At 44.7% G+C, this 17,471-nt stretch overlaps 1 protein-coding gene across 1 annotated transcript in view; it reads left to right on the top strand.

Annotated features, from left to right (window-relative positions):
* LOC141095090 (uncharacterized) overlaps nucleotides 1-17,471 on the top strand; it is a 616,558-nt gene that overhangs the window by 286,424 nt on the left and 312,663 nt on the right. Inside the window, exons 69-71 of the mRNA XM_073580971.1 lie at nucleotides 14,263-14,343; nucleotides 14,521-14,556; nucleotides 14,641-14,694. Coding sequence (XP_073437072.1) covers nucleotides 14,263-14,343; nucleotides 14,521-14,556; nucleotides 14,641-14,694 — 171 coding nt within the window. The remainder of the gene's footprint in view (nucleotides 1-14,262; nucleotides 14,344-14,520; nucleotides 14,557-14,640; nucleotides 14,695-17,471) is intronic.

Below are 17,471 nucleotides of genomic sequence, written 5' to 3'. Positions count from 1 at the left end.
GCTAAGTAACAAGAAATATCAAAAACAAAGCAGTTTTATTGAAAACTAGCTGAAGAGCCCGGCGCTGCCCGGGCATAGTAACCAACTGTGGTTAGTTATAACAAATTATAATTATCCTCCATCTCATAGTCCTGTGCCCATATACCCATCATACATATCCACCATCCCATAGTCCTGTGCCCATATACCCATCATACATATCCACCATCCCATAGTCGAGTGCCCATATACCCATCACATATCCTTCATCCCAAAGTCTCGTGCCCATATACCCATCATACATATCTTTCATCCCATAGTCCCGTGCCCATATACCCGTCATACATATCCTCCATCCCATAGTCCAGTGCCCATATACCCATCACACATCCTCCATCCCATAGTCCCATGCCCATATACATATCCTCCATCCCATAGTCCAGTGCCCATATACCCATCACACATCCTCCATCCCATAGTCCCGTGCCCATATACCCGTCATACATATTCTCCATCGCTTAGTCCCGTGCCCATATACCCGTCATACATATCCTCTATCCCATAGTCCAGTGCCCATATACCCATCACACATCCTCCATCCCACAGTCAACCATTATGACATCATAATGAGCGGCGGGGCTTGATGACATCAGAGTGTCATGTCGGACACTGTTCGCACCAGGGTGTCCGGCAGACAGCGGTAATACCCCATCCTACCACATGTTTCAAGCGGCGCTGGTTGGTCCTCTGATCCGGCTTGGATTGGGTTAACCAGGTTGTCATTCTGGCTGAGGGCTTAGCCACGCCCTCTCTCTTTAAATTGCCCTGTGTGACTATGGGCATCGCCGACTATAGCTCTTGCCTTGTGCTAAGCGATACCGGTCTGGAGTGGTGGTCTAAGGAGCATACGGTTGCTGGTGTAGTATATTCCATTGTTGCCATTTTGCCTCCCTGTGTTGCATAATTTGGTTGCCCTTGCACATTACTGTATTCCCCTGTGTGTATGCGGTGTGGTGCATTTCCGTTATCCCTGTCCATACTTATTTGTGGGGTCTGGTGTTTGGTCTCCTCACTGGGTGGAGGGTGGTGAGTTCAGCTTAGGGCTGGACAGGAGACAAGGACAGGGTGGAGGCCCAGGCAGGCACACCTTCAGTGTAAACCCTGGGTTGAGGGACAGACAGGGTTTCCCCTAGTCTGAGGGACACCACAGGGGTCCCGGGGTTTCAGCCTAAAGTTACCTAGGCTTCCCATGACATTATAGTCGGCCCAAAAAGAAAAAAAAAAAAATAGGAATTATTTACCATGGATCCTATAGTCTCCATAACCAAGCAGCTGGAGGATCTGTCCATACAGGTCACTGAACTGAGGGGGGCGGTCCAGCAACAAGGCCTCTCAGTTCCTGCTGTGCAAACTGAGGCAGCAGTCAGGGCAGCTGAACCTAAGTTACCTCTCCCTGAACGATTTTCTGGTGATCGCTGTAAGTTCGTTGTATTTCGTGAATCCTGCAAATTGTATTTTCGCATGCGTCCTCTCTCCTCAGGAAATGAGGCTCAGCGTGTGGGCTTGGTAATTTCCTTGCTGAGTGGTGACCCACAAGAATGGGCGTTTTTTTTCTGCTCTGGGTTTAATCTATGACGATCCTGACAGACTGGCGTTAGCAGAGTCTAAAATACGCTCTCTGCTCCAGGGTGAGCGACTGGCGGAGGATTATTGTACGGAATTTCGTCGCTGGGCTGTGGGCACGCAATGGAATGACCCTGCACTAAGGAGTCAATTTTTGCATGGGGTTTCTGAAAGGGTAAAACAAGCTCTGCTAATGTATGAGACTCCCGCTTCTCTGGAGGCTGCTATGGTGCTTGTAGTACGCATTGATCGCCGTTTTCGTCAGAGGTCGCAGGAGACATTGCCTGTGGGGGGAGGGGCAGTCTCTGGTGAGGTCGCCTCAGGTGAATCCGTGGAACCTATGCAGATCGCTGGTATATCACATACACATAATAACTGTCATGACCACGTGTGTCAGGACGCAGATGATGTCGCAAGGCGAACCCATAACACACGTGACCCTGGATACACCGCCTCCAGTGGGGCGAATTTAAATAATAAAGCGTGCAGGTGGATACGCCGCCTCCACCTGGCGGATTTAGGTATTACACGCTATGCATACATATATCTGGAAACACCGCCTCCAGTAAGGCGCATTTAAATAATAAGGGGGGAACCTGGGTAACTTTAACAATGGTGGGCCCTGCGATAGGGAATGGGGAAATGGAGACCTCCTGCACTCCCCTGAGCCAGTGTCCCTACACTCCTCACATTCCCTAAACAGGCTCCGCACCTGTCGCCGCACGCGTACCTTAACGCCCTTGCTCGCCCTGAGCCTAAACCCTCACTAGGGAATAGGTCGGTGCGGAGACTAATCCCACCACTGCACTAACAACACACATGAGGAAAGAGACAATACAGGGGAAACACCACTTATCTTTGCTCTGTTGCGTGCGCTCCTAGCAACAGAGCCCACCACCTGTGTGCATCTTCTCCTCCACCCTGATCCATCACCATAACTGGATCCATCACCATCGTGCAGCCTGGGAGCAGAGTCCATCACCACTTGCAGCAGTCCAGTACACAGAGTCCCAAGATGAGTCCAGCCTCTGCCAAGAATCCAAGCATGCTCGAGTCCAGTTCTCAGCAACCAAGTAGAGCATGCTGAGTGCAACTCTCTTCCTAGTCGCCACTCCTCTAAGCCATGCCCGCACTTCCCGCCGACACCATAAACTGCGACTCCACCAAGCCATGCCAGTCCTTCCTGCAGACACCATTAGCTGGCACTCGTTCTCTCTGGCTGACTGCGCAGGACTCCTATCCAGCTCCATCCTTCCACCAGGCTCTCCAACAACTCAGCAAGAAATATCACCAGCAGTGAGTGAACACCCTGAGACCCATTTATAGAGTGTCACACCTGAACCATAATTAAGTGCAACATAACCTAAGGTGCAATACCACTAACCACCACCGGGGACAGTCAAAACACCTTTGAACTTAACCAAAGTAAAAAAAGTTCCCTTTGTGCTTTTAATACCGCCATATCCAACACTGGATCATGACAATAACAAGCATAAATGTCCCTTGCCCAGAAAGCAAGGGGTCTGTTTTTTTTGTGGCAAAAAAGGACATTTTATTAATGCTTGCCCCCTGGTACCTAAGAAAGACATGCCGGCGGAAAACTGCTAGGCTCAGAGGGTTTGGAGGAGTCTAGTCTGAGCCTTTGCATATCCTCCGTAGTGGTCTCCCAGTGTATGCTTCCTGCCAAGGTAGTTATCGGGGGCCAAGAGCTGTCGATTACTGTATTTGTAGATAGTGGTTCAGCCGCTAATCTCATTGATAAAAAGTTTGCGCGTACTGCGGGATTTAAGGTGGAGGAGACGCTGCCTAATCCTATCCGGGTGGTTACCATCAATGCCTCCCCTCTCTCACAAGGGGAGATTAAAGAATTTGTGGCTGATGTAAAACTCCACATTGGGGTCCTACACTCTGAGCGGGTAACATGTAAGGTGCTCAGTAATTTACCTGCTCAGATAGTTCTGGGGTTTCCATGGTTGTCTATGCACAATCCGGTGATTGATTGGAAAACCCAGGACATAATTCAGTGGAGCAGATACTGCCAGGAGAGTTGTCTGGCCACGTGTATCTCCGCTGTGACTCCCAGCATCCCGGAGCCACTGCTGGACTTTGCTGATGTATTTTCTGAAAGAGGTTGTTCAGAGCTGCCACCGCACCGACCCTATGACTGTGCTATTAGGTTTAAACCGGGGGCCAAGTTACCAAAAGCCAGGATGTTTAATATCTCAGGTCCTGAGAGGCAAGCTCTCAAAGAATACATTGCAGAAAGTCTAAGCAAAGGGCACATCAGGCCTTCATCATCTCCATTGGCGGCGGGGTTCTTCTTTGTCAAGAAGAAAGATGGCGGATTACGCCCGTGTCTAGATTTCAGGGAACTCAACCAGATTACGGTTCGTGACCCCTACCCGATGCCACTGATACCCGATTTGTTCAACCAGGTGTTTGGTGCCAAATGGTTTTCCAAGCTTGACCTCAGGGGGACGTACAATCTCATAAGAGTCCATCAAGGGGATGAATGGAAGATGGCATTTAATACCCCTGAGGGTCATTTTGAGAATTTGGTGATGCCATTTGGGTTGATGAGCGCGCCAGCAGTATTTCAACATTTCATAAATGATGTCTTTTCTCATCTCTTGGGGAAATTTGTTATTATATACCTTGATGACATTCTTATTTACTCACGCGACCGTGATGCACACATAGAGCATGTTAGGCAGGTGTTGCAGTTGCTCAGGGAAAACAAGCTCTATGCCAAGCTTGAGAAATGTGTATTTGTCGTCAAAGAATTACCTTTTTTGGGTTATGTAATTTCCGCCTCAGGGTTTAAAATGGACACCGCTAAGGTGCAAGCGGTGCTGCAGTGGGATCGGCCTGATAATCTCAAGGCACTTCAGCAATTCCTGGGCTTTTCAAACTATTATAGGAAATTTATTAAGAATTTTTCTATGATTGCTAAGCCGCTCACCGACATGACTAAAAAAGGTACCAATTTTTCTGACTGGTCTGAGGCTGTTGTGCGCGCGTTTGAATTCCTCAAAAACAGTTTTGCTTCAGCTCCCATCCTGGTTCAGCCTGATGTCTCCCTACCTTTTACCGTGGAGGTGGATGCATCTGAGGTTGGAGTAGGGGCGGTACTGTCTCAGGGTCCATCCTTGGGCGAATTGCATCCGTGTGCCTACTTCTCCAAGAAACTGTCGCCGGCCGAGCGTAATTACGATATTGGTAACAGGGAATTGTTGGCCATCAAGTTGGCATTTGAGGAATGGCGACACTTCTTGGAGGGGGCTGTCCATCAGATTACTGTCATAACAGACCATAAGAATCTGCTTTATTTAGAGTCTGCTAAACGCCTGTCCCCCAGACAGGCTCGCTGGGCGTTATTCTTCACCCGGTTCAATTTCTTTGTGACATACCGACCAGGTTCTAAGAATACTAAGGCGGACGCCTTGTCCAGATGTTTTCCGGGTGGAGAGCCACGTGAGGATCCAGTGCCTATCCTCCAAAAGGGAGTTGTGGTCTCGGCTCTCACGACAGAGGTTGAGGCAGAGATTGCTGATGCTCAGGAGGAGGTACTGCCGGATCTGCCTCCTAATAAATCGTTTGTGCCACTACACCTATGCTTAAAAGTGTTAGGGGAACATCACGATACTGTCCTGGCGGGTCACCCAGGAGTTAAGGGCATTCTGGAACTTGTATCACGTCATTTTTGGTGGCCCAAAATCCGGCAGGACGTGGCCTCATATGTGTCAGCCTGTACCACGTGCGCACGGGCCAAGACACCACGCTCCCGTCCTGCTGGCACATTGCATCCTCTCTGTGTGCCCAGTAAGCCATGGACTGAGATTTCCCTGGATTTCATTACGGATTTGCCCTCCTCGGCTGGGAACACGGTCATTCTGGTAATAGTTGATCGGTTCTCTAAAATGTCGCATTTCGTTGCTTTGCCATCTTTGCCCAATGCGAAGACCCTTGCTCAGGTATTTATTCGCGAAGTGGTCAGACTTCATGGTGTCCCGTCTGACATTGTATCTGATAGAGGTACACAATTTGTGGCAAAATTTTGGAGAGCTTTTTGTTCACGCCTAGGGATTAAATTGTCTCATTCATCGGCTTTCCATCCTCAGTCGAATGGGCAGACTGAGCGTATGAACCAAAACCTGGAACAATACTTACGCTGTTTTGTGTCTGACAATCAGGAAGAGTGGTCGGCGTTTCTTCCTCTGGCTGAATTCGCGATAAACAATCATTATCAGGAATCGTCTGGGGAATCTCCTTTCTTTTGTGTTTATGGTCAACATCCCCAATTCTGTACCTTGCGCCAAGGGATCTCTGCGGGCGTCCCTGAGGAGGACCAGTTGGGAGCACAATTGTCATCCGTTTGGAGGAGAGTAAAGCAGCGCTTGCTGAATGTAGGTTCTAGGTATAAACGTGTGGCTGACGGTAGACGTGTGCCTGGTCCGGACCTGTGTGTGGGTGATTGGGTGTGGTTGTCTACAAGGAACATCAAGCTCAAAATACCATCGCTTAAGTTGGGCTGGGCCATTTAAGATCTCCGCAATTATCAACCCTGTGGCATTTCGTTTAGAGTTACCTGCCGTATACAAGATACATAATGTGTTTCACAAGGCGTTACTTAAGAAAGTTGTGGGTGCTGTTGATGTTTCTCCCGTGCCACCACCTCCCGTCTTGGTGGATGGCACGTTGGAGTTTGAGGTGTCCAAGGTGGTTGATTCTCGGGTAGTGCGTCGCACTCTACAGTACCTGGTCCACTGGCGTGGCTATGGTCCTGAGGAGAGGACTTGGGTGCCGGCCTCGGACATACATGCGGACCGACTGATTACAGTGTTTCATCGCCGCCATCCGGACAAGCCAGGTCCTCGACATTGTGAGGTTCCTGGGGTCCCTCGTAGAAGGCGGGGTACTGTCATGTCGGACACTGTTCGCACCAGGGTGTCCGGCAGACAGCGGTAATACCCCATCCTACCTCATGGTTCTCAGCGGCGCTGGTTGGTCCTCTGATCCGGCTTGGATTGGGTTAACCAGGTTGTCATTCTGGCTGAGGGCTTAGCCACGCCCTCTCTCTTTAAATTGCCCTGTGTGACTATCGGCATCGCCGACTATAGCTCTTGCCTTGTGCTAAGCGATACCGGTCTGGAGTGGTGGTCTAAGGAGCATACGGTTGCTGGTGTAGTATATTCCATTGTTGCCATTTTGCCTCCCTGTGTTGCATAATTTGGTTGCCCTTGCACATTACTGTATTCCCCTGTGTGTACGCGGTGTGGTGCATTTCCGTTATCCCTGTCCATACTTATTTGTGGGGTCTGGTGTTTGGTCTCCTCACTGGGTGGAGGGTGGTGGGTTCAGCTTAGGGCTGGACATGAGACAAGGACAGGGTGGAGGCCCAGGCAGGCACACCTTCAATGTAAACCCTGGGTTGAGGGACAGACAGGGTTTCCCCTAGTCTGAGGGACACCACAGGGGCCCCGGGGTTTCAGCCTAAAGTTACCTAGGCTTCCCATGACACAGAGTCGCCATGGCAACCATTGTGACATCATAATGAGGGGCGGGGCTTGATACGCATACACTGTTTCCCCAGTACGCAGATAGGGGCATTATGACATCATAATGAGGGGCGGGGCTTAATGCGCACACACTTTTTCCCCCAGTAAGTAGATAGGGGCAAAATTGTTTGGTGAGTTGGAACGCGCGGGGTTAAAATTTCACCTCACAACATAGCTTAGGACGCTCTTGGGGTCCAGACTTGTGACTGTGCCAAATTTTGTGGCTGTAGCTGCGACGGTGCGGATGCCTATCCCGGACATACACACATACACATACATACATACGCACTTTGAGCTTTATATATTAGATGTGATAGCAAAAACACACTATAACTGCAGCATCAAAAATGTGATAAAAATGCATATAAAAAAATGCACTCGGAAACACAATGAAAAAATGTGAGTAACTTTATTTAGCTTGGCTTGCCATGCTCAGCTGCTAATAACAGTGAGAGCAGAAGCAGTGGATGGGAGTATTCATCAGCAGCTCCTGCGCTGTAAATAAATGATTAAAAAAAAAATTGCCTGGGTCCTCCTGTATTTTTGATAACCAGCCAGGCAAAACTCACAGCTGACAGCTGCAACCCTCAGCTGTCAGCTTCAACAAGGTTGGTTATCAAGAATAGAGGGGTCCCTACGCTGTTTTTTCAAATTATTTAAATAAATAATTTAAAAAACGGCATGGAGTCCCCCCATTTTTGACAACCAGCGTTGCTAAAGCAGACAGCTGGGGTTGGAATTCTCAGGCTGTTAAGAGGCCATGGATATTGACCCCACCAGCCTGCAGCAACCCAGAAAAGGCACATCTATTAGATGCATCAATTCTGGCGCTTTACCTGGCTCTTCCCACTTGTCCTGTAGCGGTGGAAAGTGGGGTTAATATTTTTGGGGTTGATGTCACCTTTGTATTGTCAGGTGACATCAAGCCCACGGATTAGTAATGGAGATGTGTCTGTAAGATGCCTATCCATTACTAATCCTATAGTTGCATTGTAAATACACACAGCCAGAATAAAGTCCTTTATTAGAAATAAAACAAAACACAGTTTTACATTTTTATTTAAAAATAACTTACACAGTTATACTCACTTAACGCCTAAGCCCTCGATCTCCTGTAATAAACCAAAAATAAAAGAACAACAATATACCATACCTGTCTGTCGTTCTGTGCCACACCATAATCCATGTCTGAGCCGGTGGTGACATCATCGAGGTTACCTCCGGTCACTGAGGCTCCTATCCCAGCCGGGCTGAACTGCCTTGACTTCGGTGAGATCTCCACTACCACTGTGAGAGCCAACAGCTGTGGGCTGCTATTTTTAGACTGGGGAACTAGTATCCATGGCCCCTTACCATCCTAAAAATACCAGCCCCCAGCTATTTTCTTTAGCAAGGCTAGCTGTCAAAAACGGGGGGGACCCCATGCCGTTTTTTTTTAATTTATTTAAATAATTAAAAAAACAGCATGGAGACCCCTCTATTCTTGATAATCAGCCTTGTTGAAGCTGACAGCTGAGGGTTGCAGCCACCAGCTGTGAGTTTTGCCTGGCTGGTTATTTATTTACAGCGCAGGAGCGACTGAGGAATACTCCCATCCGCCGCTCCTTCTCTCACTGTTGTTAGTGGCTGCAGGTGTCGGATGATGGGATTGGTAGTCCCATCAGATGACACCGGTGACTGGAGGTAAACTTTATATCTCCACTCACAGCTGAGTGCTCACACTATCTTCCCACAGCATGGGAACCGCGGCTCTCTGACCAGCGGGGATGATTTCACTGCCGATCAGAAGCAGTGTATGCCACGCTGTCATGCACGTGACAGCTTGATAACCACTGGATATTCGGGCTGAACCCAAACTTTTGTAACTGTTCTGCTGAACTTGCCAGACCCAAACATCCAGGAGTCCGCCCATCTCTATTCATTTTGATCACTGTGATAGATCCTATCACAATGATCAAAATAAAAAAATAGTAAATCAAACCCCCTTTTGTCACCCACTTAGTTAGGTAAAAATAAAATATTTTTTCCCCATTCTTTGCAGTTAGAGTTAGGGTTGGGGCTAGGGTTAGGGTTGGGGCAAAGGTTAGGGCTAGGGTTAGGGTTGTGGCTAGGATTAGGGTTGTGTTGGGGTTATAGTTGTGGTTACAGTTGGGATTAGGGTTAGGGGTGTGTTGTGGTTAGTGCTACATTTAGAATTGGGGTTTTTCACTGCTTCAGCACATCAGGGGATTCTCCAAATGCAACATGGTGCCCACCATCGATTCCAGCAATTTTTTATTCAAAAAGTCAAATGGTGCTGCCTCCCTCCTGAGCTCTGCCATGCGCCCAAACAGTGGATTTCCTCCACATATGGGGTATCGGTCATAAAATAAATTTTTTGTGAAAAAGTTAAATGTTAACTTTTTCCTTCACAGTTCTCGTGAAGCACCTGAAGGGTTAAAAAACTTCGTGAATGTGGTATGGCTCTCCTTGAGGGGTGCAGTTTTTAGAATGGTGTCACTTTTGGGTATTTTCTGTCATATAGACCCCTCAAAGTGACTTCAAATGTGAGGTGGTCCCTAAAAAAAATGGTTTTGTTAATTTTGTTGGAAAAATTAGAAATTGCTGGTCAAATTTTAACCCTTATAATGTCCTAACAATAAAAATTATGTTTCCCAAATTGTGCTAATGTAACGTAGACATGTGGGGAATGTTTTTTATTAACTATTTTGTGCGACATGACTCTCTGATTTAAGGGTACAAAAATGAAAAGTTTGAAAATTGCCACATTTTCAACATTTTTGCTAAATTTCTGTTTTTTTCATAAATGCAAGTCATATCAAAGAAATTTTACCACTAACATGAAGTTCAATATGTCACGAAACAACAGTCTCAGAATCAGTGGAATCCGTTGAAGTGTTCCACAGTTATCTAATATATAAAGCTCAATGTAGGTGTGTATGTAGTATGTATGTATGTCCGGGATTGGCATCTGCATCGTCGCAGCTACAGCCACAAAATTTGGCACAGTCACATGTCTGGACCCCGAGAGCGTCATAGGCTTTGTTGTGAGGTGAAATTTTAACGCCGCGCGTTCCAATTCACCAAACAATTTTGCCCCTATCTACATAATGGGGAAAAAGTGAAAGGAAAAGTGTTGGAGACAAATTGACAGCTGCCAGATGTGAACAAGGGGGACTTAAAGAATGAGAGCGATGGCGCCAGAGTATATACCGTACAGTTGCTAAGGTGGGGCCCTGACATGGGATATTCACCACACCTGGGGATATGAACACACACACAAAATGCGCCAGACACTACCACGTGCTTCAACAAAAGTCACCACTCAAAACTCGCCACGCTGTCCCAGAGCTGTTTAAAAGATGAAAAATGAGCTGTGATTGGTTGCTATCAGCAACAGTTTTCTTTGTAGACAGTTGTGGTAACTGAGGCCTATTATTCTTATCATTTCTATGGTGTTATCATCCTTCTGTAAGGCTTTGTGCACACGTACCGGAACTCTCGCGGAAATTACCGCCGGAATTCCATTCCACTGGAAAATCGCATTTTAAATTCCCGCTGAAAAAATAGCATTTTGCAAGCGTATTTAGCTTCCAAAATGCTAGCGTTTTCCATGCGATCTGTAGCATCACTTGGAGAACTGATTGACAGGTAGGTCACACTCGTCAAACATAGTGTTTGACAAGTGTGACCAACTTTTTACTACTGAGGCTGCCTATGCAGCATAAGTAGTAAAAGATAAAATGTAAAAGAAAAATAAAAAATTGTGTTATTCTTACCTTCCGACGTCCCGCGCAGCAGTTCCAAGTAATCCTTTGCGAAAATGTCCGCGATGACGTCTGTTCTCGCGGGATCGTGGTAATTCGCGATGACGTCGCACGAATGACCGCGAGACTTCGTGATCCCGCGAGAACGGACGTCATCGCGGGCATTTTCGCAAAGGATTACTGGGAACGAGAGCGTGAAGAGAAGCGGGAAGTCTGTGCGGGACGCCGGAAGGTAAGAATAACAATATTTTTTATTTTAAATTCTATTTTTTACAGGGATATGGTACCCAAAGCCCGGAGGACAGTCTCCTCTCCTCCGGACAGTGGGTACCATCCGCAAATGTTCTGCTTACTTTCCGCATGGTGTGCACAGCCACATGCGGGAAGTAAGTGGAACAATGCATTCCTATGGGTGCGGGATCGCCGCGATTCTGCAAAATTAATGAGCATGCTGCGGTTTTTACCGCGAAGTGATTCCACCGCGGTAAAAACCGCAGCATTAGCACAGCATTGCGGAGTCCCATAGGAATGCATGGGATGCTTATTTTTCGCATTTTCGTGGCAAAATCGTGCGGTTAAAACCGCCGCGGAAACGCGAAAAAAACGCCACGTGTGAACTCAGCCTAAAGCTGGAAATAACACAATTTATCACCGTGCCAACACAGACCACCCTATGACACAGACTGCAGGGGGAGCCCAGTATCACACAGGATAGGATTAAATACACGGCTCAGCAGTCAGTATCACACAGGATAGGATTAGATACACGGCTCAGCAATCAGTATCACACAGGATAGGATTAGATGCACAGTTTTTATGTGCAATATAATCATTATAATTTGTTATAACTAACCACAGTTGGTTACTATGCCCAGGCAGTGCCGGGCTCTTCAGCTAGTTACCTCATAAAGTGACAGTGGTCAGAATTGTAAAAATTGGCTTGGTCATTAAGGACAAAATTAGGTTGGTCACTAAGGGGTTAAGATAAATATGAAAAGCTAAGTTTGTACTAAGATACAAAAGAAAAAAAAAGCATGAACAATAAATTTTGGATGCATGCATAACTTGCATTATTACTAAACATATGTTACTACTGAAATTCTTGATACTTCTCATTTCCAGGCCTGATTAATCATTGGGGCCTTACAGCGCTGGGTTCCTGGGTTCAAATCCCATCAAGGACAATATCTGTAAGGAGTTTTATTATGTTCTCCGCATGTTTGCGTGAGTTTCCGCCTGACACCTTAATTACATACTTATAGGGAATTTAGATTGTGATCCCCAGTGGGGACAGTGGTGGTGATGTCTGTTAATCACTATGGAATTAATGGAGCTATATAAGTGAGTACAATAAAAAAAATAAGGGGGCGATTTATGAAATGAGAAATATGACTTAAAACTGTTTTTAAATGTTGCCCAAAATTTTTTGAAATTCATGTTTACATAAAAAAATAGCATCATTTTGGCATTTTTATGAGTTTTGCCATCTTTTTGGGAAAAGGGCAGAGCTTTGTAGTGAAGGGCCATGGCAGATGGCTGAGTATAACTGACAGATTCATAATGATTTGATCTACAAAAGTGGTATGAATTTCAGCAGAAATTTACTACAATACGCTCACAAGAAAACAAGGATGTCCAGAACTTAACTCCAAATTAAGAGTTGAGTGATTACTTACCGTACTTATTTTTTTTGGGAACATAGTGTAGCTTTTTTCAGTTTTCAACCCGGAGTTTCTTGTCCGATCACAGTTTTGGATTCACTGGCCCGCTTTTGAGTCAAGTATCAGGTGAGCTGATATACATTTTTGAGTTTTGCGCAAAGATATACACTGGTACCTGGCATGGCAGCTGAAGAACACGCCAAATTCAGTAAGAGTACTAGTGCATGAAAAGACAGTCTTGATGAATTGGTCCCAAATTCTATGATTTTTGTATACCTTGGAAATGGTTGATTTGCTAAAAAAAAATGGCTAATGCTGCTGAATTGTCTAAAATTTGCATTTGCAATGATAGAAGCATAAAATCAATATATTGTATCGTGTATCAAAAAAATTCAGATTGTGAATTATACCTTGTTTTCTATTTCTCTAGATACTCCTGCAGGATATAACAATCTAGCTAATCTTTTCATTCATCTTTCATACCCAGTACTATAGATAAATGCAAAGGGTGAGCAAGTAATTCACTGATGCTTTTTGCATCTAGATACAAGGACAACTAGGCACAAGTTTTGCCATGGGGGAGTCCCACACTGACAAATCTTAGTTTCTGTTTATCCTTGTAATTCTTAATTATAAAGCTAAAAAAAATCAATTGAAAATATGCAAACATCTCTCCCTCTTTTCCATTTTGCTTTTCTTCTTCAATTGCTCAATTTCAAAAAGTTTGCGGTTAGTGATGGGCAAGTATACTCGTTGCTCGGGTCTCCTCGAGCATGCTTGGGTGATCTCTGAGTATCTTGGCGTGCTCGGAGATTTCGTTTTTGTCATCTCAGCTGCATGATTTGTGACATGCAGACAGGCTGAATATATGTGGGAATTCCCTAACAAACAGGCTTTCCACACATGTATTCAGGCTGTCCAGCAGTCGCAAATCATGCAGCTGAGGCGAGGAATACTAAATCTCCGAGCGCGCCAAAACACTCGGAGACCACCCGAGCATGCTCGAGGAGACCCGAGCAACGAGTATACTCGCTCATCACTATTTGCGATATCAGTGATTCTTTACATGAAGTGGATAGAAAAGGAAATCAAATATTAGATTAAATTTCCTAGAGAACACTGCAGAGGTGTCCTGAGTAACGTGTATTCTTGGTGCATAAGTTCAAACGCCTTCATCAGCAAGTCCGTTAATATTCTTGCTTCCATACTACTGAAACAGAAGTGTCCTTTTAGTGTCAGTTCATCCTCTATTACCCCATACATGTGTACTCCATTATTTCCTTTTGTCTTGATAACTCATTTTAGCAGCACCTGATCATAGGATTATTCAGAGAATAATAATAGAGATAAAAATACACACTAAAATTATCAATTTTTACGTTATTTATAATAAATGTTATTTATTATATTATACATTTTATTATTATAATAGGTTTATATAAAAGATATTTATTTTATGGGATTTAGTGAAGTCAAAATTAATCAATCAATGCTTGTTGTCATAAGAATTGAAACTCGAATAGAGAAAACACCACAAAAAATATACAAAGGTAAAGATTTTTGCATTCAGATAGCAGTGCTCAATCTGTTTAGATTACATGTGAGTAGAAGTAACTAACATAAGACACTTCTTTCCATCAAATATATATACAAAATGTATTCATTATCTTAAAGCAGAATGATAGAGCCAGTGGAAAAGAAGCCGTCAGGAAAAGTCGAACCAGAAGGATGGTATCTGAAGAACAAGAGATAATTGTGAGACATACAATGTTTTGATTTGTTTATTCTTACAAAAGTCTTCAGAGATAATGCATAACGTTTTTTATTAAATGCCAATTAAAAATGCCACACAAATTATAGTGGGAATTACTGTTTTTTGGAGTAACTTTAATATATTTTACTTGTGGTAACATTTACTCTTTTTTAAAAAAGTCTTACCCAGGTCCTCAAGGATGGAGAAGAAAAAAGGTATGTACAGTAATATGCCAACTACAACTGGAGCAGATGTTCTCAATGAAATAAACGATTGTGAACGGTTCATATTTCTGGTAGAGTGAACATTCAGAGGAAGAAGGTGAGATGATAACACCTTTCAAGAAAGAAAAGGTTGGTCTTGTTGGTCTTGTACTTATAGAATCCTCCCAACATTTTTTTCCTAATAATTTCTAACTACAGTATGTAATTCAGTATAGGTATTTTACTATATATATTTTTTAACTTGCTTATTAACCACAAAATAAAATAAACAATATACACATTTGTATACATTATTAAGCATGATACACAGTACACATACTTATATATATATTACTAGATGGTGACCTGATTCTAACGCATCGGGTATTCTAGAATATGGCCAGCGGGAGACAGACGTTCAAAAGAAGGTCCAGGACGATCCACCACGATCGGCGATCTCACAGCGGGGGCCCGGTCACTGCTGCGTGTCACACTGAGGCCAAGTACCCACGTTGCAGAAATTTCCGCAGCATTTCTGCAACTCCAGCCGCGGGAAAAACGCATGCGAATTTGCATGTGCTTCCCCTCGGAAAACATGCCTTTTTCATGCAATTTTCGCGTGCGGAATTCAAGCGCATTCCAAGCGATTTGAAGCAACATTTGGAATGTGATTGACAGGTTGGTCACACTTGTGAAGCATGGACCTAGAGTGGCATGTAAAAGTTTGGGAACTCCTGATCAAAATTACTATTATTGTGAACAGTTAAGCAACTTGAAGATGAAATGATGTCACAAAAGGTTAAAGATGACACATTTCCTTTATATTTTAGGCAAAAAAAATATAAAAATCCACAATAAACTACCTCAAAAGGCACAAGCTGAAGGTTTTACAATGGCCCTCATAGTCCACTGATGTGAACATCATTGAAAATCTCTGAACATACCTCAAAATAGCAGTGCATGCAAGACGACCCAGGAATCTCACAGAACTGGAAGAATTTTCAAAGGAACAATGGATGAAAATCCCTCAAACAAGAATTGAAAGACTCTTGACCCATGTAGTGCAGTGGTAGCATACTTTTGCAGTGAAAAGGCAGTGACCCAGCAAAGTTCAAAACAAAAAACAGTCTCTTTAATGCGTTTCCTTCACAGTATTAAATGTCCAACTCACAAAACACAGCCTTAATGTCCAACTCACAGCTCAACATAGTAAACGATATCCTCTGGATCGCAGTCGGGAACCATATCCTCCAGATTACATTCCCTAAATATGCCGGTCCACCTCTGACCAGTTGCCATGAGCGACTGCACTGCTGTGTATGCTGCGGGTGCCTGGAGTTTGCTCTGCTGGGCTCTGTGTTACTCTCACACACAGCTGAGCTTTTGCAGAGCTGTCTGCTTTGCTTCCTGAAAACTCCACTCTAATACTGACACACCCAAACCCTTTACTGCAGGGATTTTAAACTGGAATCTGTGACCTTAGGCCACCTGTAAGACCCAGCCTGAAGGAAACGGACCAGCCCCACTTCCTTCCTGCAGTCTATTTAAAAAATGAAAAGCCCATACCAGCTTTTCCTGAACAATCCCAGGCCAGATAGCTTGACCAGGTCCATGCTTACTTTTATCTTGCTCTGTGACTCACAGGCATCCTGCTGTGACCACAAGGCAGTCCAGCAGGTCTAATAGGGCTCCGCCTGCATACTGGGGAGAACACACAGCGACTCCTACATGTGACACTGGTCACTGCCTCACACCAGCTACAAAAAAAGAGCTTTTATATTTGCAAAAGGGGTGCTACCATGCAGGGTGCCCAACTTTTGCATTGGCCCATTTTCTTTTTTGCAATTTATAAAAAGTAAAAAATGAAATTTTTTTTAATTAAACTACAAAGGAAGTGTGCAACCTTTAACTTTTACACTTCATTTCATCTTCAAATAGATTAACTGTCCACAATAGCAGTAATTTTTGCCCAAACTTCTACAAGCTACTGTAAATAATATTTGAATGTTAATATTCATTTAAACTAAAAATCTATATATATACACAATTGAATGTATGTGTGTATCACCAACCAATCATGAAGCATCTTTCATTTCACTAGAGCTGTTTAAAATAAGCTGAGCTGTGATTGGTTGCTATGAGCAACAATTTTCCTTTCAACCAATCCCTAAGCATCTTTCATTTCACCAGAGCTGTTTAAAAGAAGCTGAGCTGTGATTGGTTGCTATGAGCAACAGTTTTCCCACTCCACAACACTTCAGCAGACATTGACCGGGTGGGAGAAATCTAGCATCCCCGGGAACATAAGCTCCTAGCCATTGCCTGTCCCCAGAAAGGAGCATAGAGGACGTGAAAGAAATGAATTCCTCCTCCCGTGCCCATATACCCATCACACATCATCCATCCCATAGGCACATCTTCACTCTTAAAGGGATCTCCAGTATGGAAGTTAGGGCAAATCCCTCAGTGCTCTGAGTCTGACCTCAACTTCTATTAAAGGGATCATTGGTATGGAAGTCACGGCAAATCCATCCAGTACTTTGGTTCTGACCCCAGGGTCTCTTAAAGGGATCATTGGTATGGAAGTTATGACCATTCCACTCAGCTCTGTGGTTCTGACCCCAGGGTCTCTTAAAGGGATCATTGGAATGGAAGTTGGGGCAATTCCACTAAGTGCTCTGGTTCTGACCCCAAGCCCCTCTTAAAGGGATCCCCGGTATGGAAGTGAGGGCAAATCCACTCTGCGCTTTGGTACTGTCCCCAGGCCCCTCTTAAAGGTATTTCCGGTATGGAAGTGAGGGCAAATCCACTAAGCGCTCTGGTTCTAACCCCAAGCCTCTCTTAAAGGGATCTCGGGTATGGAAGTTAGGGCAATTCTACTCAGCGTTCTGGTTCTGACCCCAGGCTCTCTTAAAGAGATCCCCGGT

This window comes from Dendrobates tinctorius, unplaced genomic scaffold (assembly GCF_039654945.1).
Source record: "Dendrobates tinctorius isolate UK_male_01 unplaced genomic scaffold, ASM3965494v1 ptg000066l, whole genome shotgun sequence".
NCBI classification, from domain to species: domain Eukaryota; kingdom Metazoa; phylum Chordata; class Amphibia; order Anura; family Dendrobatidae; genus Dendrobates; species Dendrobates tinctorius.
This window is presented reverse-complemented; position numbering and strand designations above follow the sequence as displayed.